The sequence below is a fragment of the Rhea americana genome, unplaced genomic scaffold (assembly GCF_003343005.1).
Source record: "Rhea americana isolate MKP2758 unplaced genomic scaffold, rheAme1 scaffold_410, whole genome shotgun sequence".
In the NCBI taxonomy this organism is placed as follows: domain Eukaryota; kingdom Metazoa; phylum Chordata; class Aves; order Rheiformes; family Rheidae; genus Rhea; species Rhea americana.
The window spans coordinates 362209-371432 of NW_028186547.1; the positions used below are offsets into that span (position 1 = coordinate 362209).

A 9224-nucleotide genomic window follows, 5' to 3' on the forward strand; every position below is an offset into this window, starting at 1 on the left:
GAGACCTGGATAAACTTCATAGGCCTTACTGCCACACAAATCGTGACTCAGTCCTATAACTTGCCTGTGAGATGTCCGAAAACAAACGAACTATGGGAACACTTATTTCTGTGTATGCCTGGTGTTTGAAACAGAAGGAAAAACATAAACCTTAATCTGTAATGACATCCCTATGACAAACAAACCCACAGCACACACCCCTGATCTTCAGGATATATCTGGCACAAATGAAGCTCTTTCTGTGCTGTCTCTGCCCCATTACAGAATATGCACCACAGATGTCATGATTAATATCACATATTTAATACCATCTACTTTTGTTGTATTTTTAAAAATGAAGACCTTTAAACATGTTACAAGCAACACAAGAATCAACCTGTGTTCTTTGGGAGCTCTGTTTCACAATAAACAGAACAACCTTAAATACATCTCCATTTTGCAGTAGAAACTTCAGGAAGCACAGTAATTATCTGAGCTTGCTGAGTCAAGAAACCTGTGTCAACACCTAGCAATGAAGAGTGATCAGGGATCTTTAAGGGCCACACATATGACTGAACTGCTTGTGTACGTTCTCTGAAAGATGGTGCCTGAAGCAGCTCAAAGCTAACCTAGAATTTTTAAAATGATATGTCTCACAAACAGTAGCATAACTTGTTTATGATGTGTTTGGCACACATTCCTCCCACACCTCATCAGTCTGACTAACCCATGACTCTCCTACACCTAACATGGAGGGTTCACATCCTGATATTTATTTTGGCCATATGGTTACTTTTAGGTACTGCCCATTCATACTACTTGCCACATTCCCCAAGCAGAACAGGGAAGGCAGGATTTTGCTCTACTTTGCTCACATAGAAAGGTAGGGGTAGCAAAAATAGTCTCTGAAATTTACAGTAAACAAAACTAAAGACAGACATGTTGCAGCTGAGGGGAAACTCAGAATCAGTGACTGCCAAGCAGGTGAGTAAAGAGTACAGTACAAAGTACTGCTCACCAGCAGTCTGGGCATTGGCATGCCTTAAGCAAGCCCAAGCCAGATCTCAGACTTTGGAAAACTCCCACTCCCATTATCACATCTCATATGATCAGCTTGTGTAAAACAGAAGAGTGGAAATGGTTTGAACCATTGAACCATTCCATTCTGGCAATGTTTGTGTCTGCACAACTGCTGTGCCTTTATTCTCCTTTCAAAAGCTTTAACAGTAACTGCACTTAAGCTGGGATGCTTCAAGAATCTGAATTCAAGCTCTGATGGCATGTTGCCACTTCTGGAGAGCAAAGCAGAACACTGCAGTGAAACTGAGGGGTGAAGATCACAGACAACAGACCCTTCCCTGCTCCTGTGGATGAGCCCATGCTCCCTATCAACACCTGTCAATACAAACTGTCTTGGATGCTCCTTCTTTCTACAGAACTGCTGGCACAGGATACCTGAATATTTTATTTCTTCTGGTTGTGGTGAGGTGGTAACCCTCATGCTGTACCACGTTGGGCCCTGTCAAAAGCAATCCTCCTGAGCTCTAGCTCCAGCTGATTTAGCCCCAATGGATCTGTTTTCAGCTCTATTCCTGCCTTCCTAGGAGCAGCTCTCGTACAACAGCAGGACTTTCCCATACCACCRGAAGCACCATGCAGCACTCTGCCCTGCAGGATATGTCTGTCCACAAGATGCTGCTCCTGTTTCYAAGAGGCTGAAGATTTTAGGGCTGGATGCACCCAGGAGCCCAGGGCTCAGCCCAGGCSGAGCAACACTGCTCAGGCTGGATCAAGGGCCCCACCTAGTGGCACCCAGGTCAGAAGGGGAGACGAAACTCCTTTCACCCAGGTGCACAGTTCTGTGTTTCCCAAGGAGCATGCTCACAGAATGGGCCTGGAAACCACCACCTGGTGGACACACTGTTTAGCGAACAAGCGTGCTAAGCACTAAAGAGCAGGTTTCTGCAACCCAGGTTGTGGTATAACAGGCACAGACAAAGTGGAATGAAAACAAGGACATTCCTCCAGGTAGAGGTGAAGACAGCTTTGACCCAGGGGGATAAAGGGCAGGTTTATATTTCCTTAGGCATCACACGCACAGAGGAACCAAGAAAATGGACTATGCACTGAATATATGTACCAAGTGTGATATTCAACATGCCTGCCCCAAGACAATACTGCAGACACCTACTCAGCAGAGATGCAGCAGTAGCCATRGAGCAGGTTCCAGACTCTTACAGAAGCATCAGGCAAATGGCATCTGTTTTAACTGAGATGACCTTAGTCCAACACACTGGGTTAGAGTGGGACAGATCACATCAAACCCAAGACGTTGGGCCTACTGTAAGACATGCTAAAGTAAGAGAAACAACCTACAAAGCAGCACACAGTGATGCACAACACAGTCAGTAAGAGGAACAAGGACAATGCAGGGAAGGAACTGGATATGAGGCAGGACCAGAACAGACATTAACACTGCACAGCCTGTCCAAGAGCTCAGTATCACACACAAGGGTCTAGCTTAAAAGAATTCAAAGTACCTTATTTTAATTTCTTGACATGGTAAAAGTTTACACACTTTCATCTGGCAAAGAGAGCTGAACAAATTAAAAGGAATCAATACAAAGAAACACAAGGGGAATTGCTGCTCCCAGACAGCAGCTAGAACGCAGTTGGTTTGTTACTGAATATTTATTAGCGGGAAGACTAAGAGTTGACTTACTACAAACAACAACAAAAGAGTCTATAGAAAGGGCCAGGGGCCCTCCATACTCTGGGCAAATCCCTGGGAAACCAGCAAGAGACAACATGGCTCTTAGATGTGGAAGCAGAAGAAACAAAGTTTAAAAGAAAAAAAAAAAGGAGAAAGTTCATTCCATTTGTCACTGTATGTTACAATGAAGTTAACAGAACTATTAAGGCTACTGCACAATAAGAATATACGGGTGTAACAGTGAGACCCGGGAAACAGCAAGGTTCCAGAAAAAAAAAAAAAAAAAAAAAAAAAGATTTAACGTTCCCTGAATAAGGGACTTAGTAGAAATACTATAAATAAGAAAATTTTGGAGCCTGCAGCGTTATGGGCCCATTTCCCACACATAAAAACTGACACAACACAGTCATTTCCAAAGAGGTTTGTAATGGACCATGAAACGTTCCAGAGGCTTAGAGGAGTCACCAGGCACACAAGTGTACCCTTTTGCAGGAAAAAGACTACAAGGTTTGCAATACCATGTGGTTACGGCCATCCTCATCTCCAAGGACCAGCTGTTGCAGCTGGCCTGCTCTGCCCAGACAGCAGGAAGCACTGCCAGGAGACAGCAGGTCACAGTCTAACTGTGTGTGGAGACTATTAGGGCTTTAGTATCAGACCTCCAGCCCTTCCTCTCTCTCARCCTGGGCAAAAACATCTCACGCTAAAGGGGCACTAGGACACATGTGAAGTAACATTGGTTTTATCCAAGGAAGTGGCTCTAGTCAAGTAGCAAACAGGAGCAGAGGCCACCTGAGGTCATGACCAGCCAGTACAGCAGCCAGCCCTAGCTAAAAGCACCACCTTGCAACTCTGCACTGATTTAGCTATAATTCACAAGGTGGAGACAGATGGGGCAGGCTCTACTGAGTAAGAGAGGAGCCAGGAAGAGTGAAGACCTCTCAATGGCACTGCAGCATGGCTGCTGCCACCAGCCTAGAAGGGACAGATTCCCTCTTCATTACAATTGGTCAGTGCAGAGCATGGGCAGAGGAATCAGCTAGAGACAGTCCTGAAAAGTGCTGGCATCTCAACCACTGCATCACCACTTGGGCTTGGTCTCACACTGCAAACTGTCTGCCCCATTCCCAGAGACACCCATGGAGCCTCCAGCCAAGAGACAGGACAGGACAAGGGCTTGGTCTCTAGCATAGTTCCTACTCAGGTAGGAAGAAAGGCATGAAGGAATGTCCCTCCCCAGCTGATGCTCTCAACTCCGCAGTAGCCTCCAGGGCATCCCAAAGCAGTGAGACCTTCTCATTACCAGTTACTAGAGGGAGGGAGAGCTCCTGAGACTGAATAAAACCAATCACAGAACTAGGTGAGAATTTCTTTAGAGTTTAACTAAGAGTGCGATACTATTTCCAGCCAGTTTCCCATCTCGATAGTCACGTAACAAACCAAGGCAATGACGGTCTTTAGTTGACTGAACAGTTCTCAAGTTCAAACGTTGACACTTAATAGAGAGTCTCAGCATTGCTGCTCCGAGGCCTCTTGATCTTCTCAATGTTTTTAAGGATCATGTCATGCAAAGTGACCTGCAAAAAGGGAGAACACAACTCAGACAAGAAGGGTGAAGTTATTCAGTGTTTGGCTTTCACAATAAGCACTGGTCAAAACAGCAATACAGCTCACCTTCATACTACACTCAGCCTCTACCTGCAATCACATATCTAGTTTGAAAAAAAAAAAATGGCTTCTTTCAAAAAGAAGCCACTACATGCAACATTAAAGAGAGAAAACTTCTTCATACAGCCTGGGAATGACTTAGTACCACCTGAGCAGTTTGGGATCAAAGGTTCCCACAAAAGTGCAATGAATACTCTACAGTGGACTCCTGTCAACACTCAGCTGGGAACACCGGTCTCTGGAGAATGGTGGAGAGGCAATACACCATTAGGTCTTTTTAACACAGCCAAAGCAGACCAGGGGAGTAGACAGGCTTCTTGCCAAGAAAAGGTATAATCACATGGAAAGGGGAAAGCAGCAGAAAGATCAAGACTGCTTTCTCCACTGCTGTGGGGGGAGCCAGTGGGAGCTCCATTTCTCACTTACATATTGATTCCTCAGTTCTGAAATGATCAGACGCAGACTAATGTACTCCTTCTCATCGATCTCTGTCACTGTGCGGCGGTAGTCCTCCTACAGAGAGATGTACAGGTGAGTGGCCTGAGCCCAGCTGTGTCTCCCATGCATAAGAGAAGTTGGTACAGCTTTTACAAAAGAATCTCCCCTTCAGCTTGCTCTCTTCTAACACAGATACCCTGCATCCCTGCATGATTCCCCCCTTTTCTCACAGGGCCCCCAAAGCTGAGAAAGGACAGTGATGAAGCAGCCCAAAGAGTCCCCCAAAGCARCAGCACATGACATATAAAGCTCTATTTCCCTGTTTACTTACCACATGAGGGTACTTAGCTATTTTGGAAACCAACTTTGCTCTTGTGATATAGTATCTGGTAGGAAAAAAAAAAAAAAGAGAGAGACTAAAAGTCAGATAAATAGCAGCAAGATTTCTAGGTCCACCCTGCCTTAGAAAAAGCTAGGGAACYTTCTCCAAGCAGGTTACTTTTCCCAAGAGGGCCCCACAAAGGGCTCTGCTCTTTCACACCTACCTAGAAATCTGGTCCAGGTAGGACGCAGCCTCACTCTCCACAGTTCGAAGCTCAGCCACTGTTTCCTCCTGCAAGGAAGCCAAGAACGCCATTAGCTTCACAAGACTGCTGCTGGCCTTCAGGGCTCTAAAAGTGACAGCTCTTAGCAGTACCATTTCAAGCTCAGATTTGATTTYTAGAAACCTAAACCAGCCCTATGCCTGCAGCCCCTGGATATGGTCAAGTGAAAGAATCAGAGGAACCTGGGACATCCATGTTTCTGGAATATAGTTCTCTGCCATAGCATGGAGCCTTACCTGAATAGAAACACCAAAGTTGTTTCCATCCTCTATTCTGGGGATGAGAAGTTGCACCCACATTTTGACCTGCAGTGGGGAAGAGGGAGGAGAGGAAWGAAAGCCACAACACTGAGCAATGCTAAGATGTTTAGAAGAAGATGTCTTAAAAGCATTACGAAAAGCTCCCTAAAATCCTGTCTTTGCCATATAGCTCATGATAAACTCCTACAAGTCCTTCTCACTCGTGCAATGCTTCTGAGTAGATTTCATCTCCCACATGGCTAGGAAGCCACAGCAAAAGCACAGCCTCCCATGGGAAGCTCTCTTGAGCACACCAAAGAAATACTCAGGAGGTACCTGTGATTCTGTGCAAAACGAGAGTGATGAAAAGCCTCAAGGAAGGAGCCTGCATAACAGACATCTTCCTCCTTCATGAGCTGAACTAAAGCCCCCTGAAGGCTCAGAAAAACATCATTTCCTTATCTCTATCTCCCAGCCACATTTAGAAACTGCAATACAAATCCTGCATTTCCTCATTTAAGAGAATATAGAGGTACCTGTTCCTTCTATGCAGAAAAGCTTTGCCCCTCTGGGAGCAAAAGCATTCTACTGCCTCCACTTGCCCCAGTGCTGAGGACTGCAGCTCACACTCACCGTATTACACTTCTCAATAAGCAGCCTGATCTCTGGCTTCACTTTCTCAATGATGTCCACCAGCTGCTGGTTGCTCTTCAGCATCCCATTGGGCATCACAAACACTTTGGTACCTAGCAGCAGAAGAGACAAATGGCTTGCATCAGCACCACAGAGGAACAGCTACACTGTAGATCAGACCAAAGGTCCACCTGAGCATCTTATCTCCCATAAAGGCTAGAGGCAGACACTGAGCCACGCTACAGCTAACCTGTAGGGAAGGGGAAATTTAAGATGGGATCATTGTCACTACCACAAAGGAAGGAAAAAGAAAAGACAAAACTGAGACAAGAACTAAAGATCTCTAGGCAGCTAAGGCATAGCACAAAGGATTTCCCTGATGCAGGAGAAAAGTGGCAGAAGTGTTTGTCTCAGCTTAGTCCAAAGCCTGGTACCTTCCTTCGGGCAAGGAAGGCTTTCAATACAGATCCACACAGAGACCAGCAGCCTCTGTCAGCATGCCAAGCTCAAGCAATTACAACTTATGTTTATCAGAGACATCCAGAATTTGCTATTAAAAGCTGGAACCTTACTCCTTTGCAGCAGAATGCCCATAGATCAAGTTCTGAGAGGTTCCATGGTACGGCTGCATGGGCAGCAGCTGCTGTCAGGATAGGGTGAGTGAGGTTCACATGATTTCATACCCCTAACACATGGCATGTTGGCTCAGTGGGCAGGCAGCAGCACAGAGACTTGGGGACTCTTACCCTGAAAGGTCTCTTCACGGTCTTCCAGCTTCCTCTTTTTCATATTTGGCTAAAATATACAAAATGTTTTACTCACAAACTAGTCGTAACCTAGAACAGCGTTGCAAAGGAAACAAGGCAAACTTTAAGAGTCTCTGCTATGCTCCTGGTTTCTAAGTATCCTTCATTAAAAAGGAAGGAGGACTGCAAAATACAGTGTTACCTCCAGCAGACTTCCCAGGCTCTAGAGACCAATTCCTAAAAGCCTTTGGGAGAGCCATAGCCTGTTGTTAAATAAGAACATCCTAATCAAACACACATCAAATCATGCAGTTTTAATTAACAGAAGTAGGGATCATAGCCAAGACAGTAACCTTACCCCATCCAGTCCRTCATGGCTGTTTGTGAGAAGAATTGGGTCAGGCACTGGGAGGTTCATGTCCGAATGGATCTGAGTGAGATCATGAATATTCAGGATAGGCTCCTGGAAAATAATGCAGATTTGTTATTTAATTATGAGCTAACAACTCCCATCACACTGAACACAATTAAAAAACAAAAGAKTCAGATCTCCCTCTTACCCATCCAYAAAAGAAGGAAGAATAAAAAAACCCCACAACTAACAGCAGGACTGGTGAGTCCCCCATCCACCAAGGACAGAATGCTAACTCTAGATTATGATCAAAGCTATTATCTCTCTCCAGCACTGGAGATGATGAAACCCCTGTGATGTCACCACATCAAGGACAGTCTAAAGCTGTTGAATATGTAAGAATAGATGTGTTGACCCTACAGAGAAAACTGAAAAGTATACATCTAACAGCACTCAACTGTGCTCAAGTAACTCTGAGACTCAGCTTAACTCTTTTGTAATAAGGTAAAGCACACAAAGGAGGTAAAAATAAGTTTCCTTATCGCCTACCATGTCATTTTATAATACGTAGTTTGAAAAAGAAAGAAAATACAGTTGACGATACATATCTCACCTTAAGGAACCCATCAAGTTCCAACAGCTTCTTTGGGAAAAAATTTGCCACCAAATCTTCAGCCTGAGAGAGAAAGAACAGACTATGATTTGAAACAGTGCCTCAGGTCTCCTAGTATACGTGAGCATCAGGGACATTTGACTTTCCAAAGCCAGGAAGCAGCAGAGAACACAGATTTCTCTTGCTAGCGACCTTCAAGCAAAGCCACAGTGAACAGATGCCAAGAGATGTTTATGAGACTACGTGACTTCGTTTCAGTCAGTGACTGAAGCTCTAAGCACAGGTAAGTTTACAGAACAGGTTCATATCACAGCAGAGCCTGCCAGAAAGACATGACCAAATAGCCTCACCTCTGACCCACTATGCTGTGGAACAATAGCAGGATACTCACCTCACTTGTGATCCGCTCCCTAAAGGAGTCAACCTGCAGACAGAAAAAAAGCAGCGGTTAAGTCTCTCTCATACAGCAGCACTCAGTGCAAGGCAGGTGCTGCACCCTACAGCAAGAGATCGACCCGGAGACAGAATCGAGGTCCTGAATCCGTGATCGCTCCACGCGTGCTCTCGTGCCCTAAGAAAAGCCGGGGAGCCGGGACGCCCTGCGCACAGGGCGCAGCGGTGGGAAGGGAGGGCAGGGCAGGCCCGGAGGCCTGCGGCGGGCGCCCCACGAGCGGCGAGAGAGCGCGCCGAACAATGGAGGCGACGCGAGAGCAAACGGCTGCACCGCGCCACCGGCGGGGCSGGAAATCCCGCGCGCCCGCCGCCGCCGCGCGGCTCCCGGGGCGGCCGCCGAGGGGCTCCCGCGCCTAGGAGCGCGGCGGGCCCGCGGCAGGCCCAGGCGCGCGCCGGCGGCCCGCGGCGGGCCCAGGCCCAGGGCGCAGCGGGTGGGCTCACCTTGAGCTTCACCTCCGGGTCCACCTTCAGCAGCGAGGCCATGGCGGCGGCGGCGGGCGGGCGCTCGGGTTCGCTCTCGCGCGGGGCCGCACTGCCGCCTGCCCCACCGCCGGCTTCGCCGCCACCGGAACTGACCTCACAGACGCCCCCCACCAATGCGCGCGCGCGACCGCCGCCCACGTGACTGCCGGCGCCGCCGCGCAGGCGCCCTGCGCGGGCCCGGGTCCTCGCCGCTCACGCCACCCGGCTGAGGGCAGCAGGGGAAGATGGCCGCCGCTACGCCCCTGCAAGGACCCCGCTTCCGCGCCCGCCCCGCGGGGGGAGCGCTGCGGGCCGGTGCGTCA

The 9224-nt window shown here is 47.6% G+C and overlaps 2 protein-coding genes across 3 annotated transcripts in view; one reads left to right on the forward strand and one right to left on the reverse strand.

The window, feature by feature from the left end:
* Positions 1 to 2500: 2500 nt before the first annotated feature.
* PSME3 (proteasome activator subunit 3) overlaps positions 2501 to 9224 on the reverse strand; it is a 7189-nt gene continuing 465 nt past the window's right edge. The window contains exons 1-11 of one of the 2 annotated variants that reach the window (XM_085314774.1): positions 8881 to 9039; positions 8378 to 8410; positions 7987 to 8049; positions 7380 to 7484; positions 7022 to 7070; positions 6276 to 6388; positions 5640 to 5708; positions 5344 to 5411; positions 5130 to 5184; positions 4787 to 4873; positions 2501 to 4269 (exon numbers count right to left, since the gene is read on the reverse strand). In XM_085314774.1, coding sequence (XP_085170900.1) covers positions 4189 to 4269; positions 4787 to 4873; positions 5130 to 5184; positions 5344 to 5411; positions 5640 to 5708; positions 6276 to 6388; positions 7022 to 7070; positions 7380 to 7484; positions 7987 to 8049; positions 8378 to 8410; positions 8881 to 8922 — 765 coding nt within the window. In that variant the 5' untranslated portion in view covers positions 8923 to 9039 and the 3' untranslated portion in view covers positions 2501 to 4188. Of the gene's footprint in view, positions 4270 to 4786; positions 4874 to 5129; positions 5185 to 5343; positions 5412 to 5639; positions 5709 to 6275; positions 6389 to 7021; positions 7071 to 7379; positions 7485 to 7986; positions 8050 to 8377; positions 8411 to 8880; positions 9040 to 9224 lie in introns of those variants that run through there. The other variant, XM_085314775.1, reaches the window with a different exon arrangement.
* BECN1 (beclin 1) overlaps positions 9147 to 9224 on the forward strand; it is a 5238-nt gene continuing 5160 nt past the window's right edge. The window contains exon 1 of the mRNA XM_085314782.1: positions 9147 to 9216. Coding sequence (XP_085170908.1) covers positions 9147 to 9216 — 70 coding nt within the window. The remainder of the gene's footprint in view (positions 9217 to 9224) is intronic.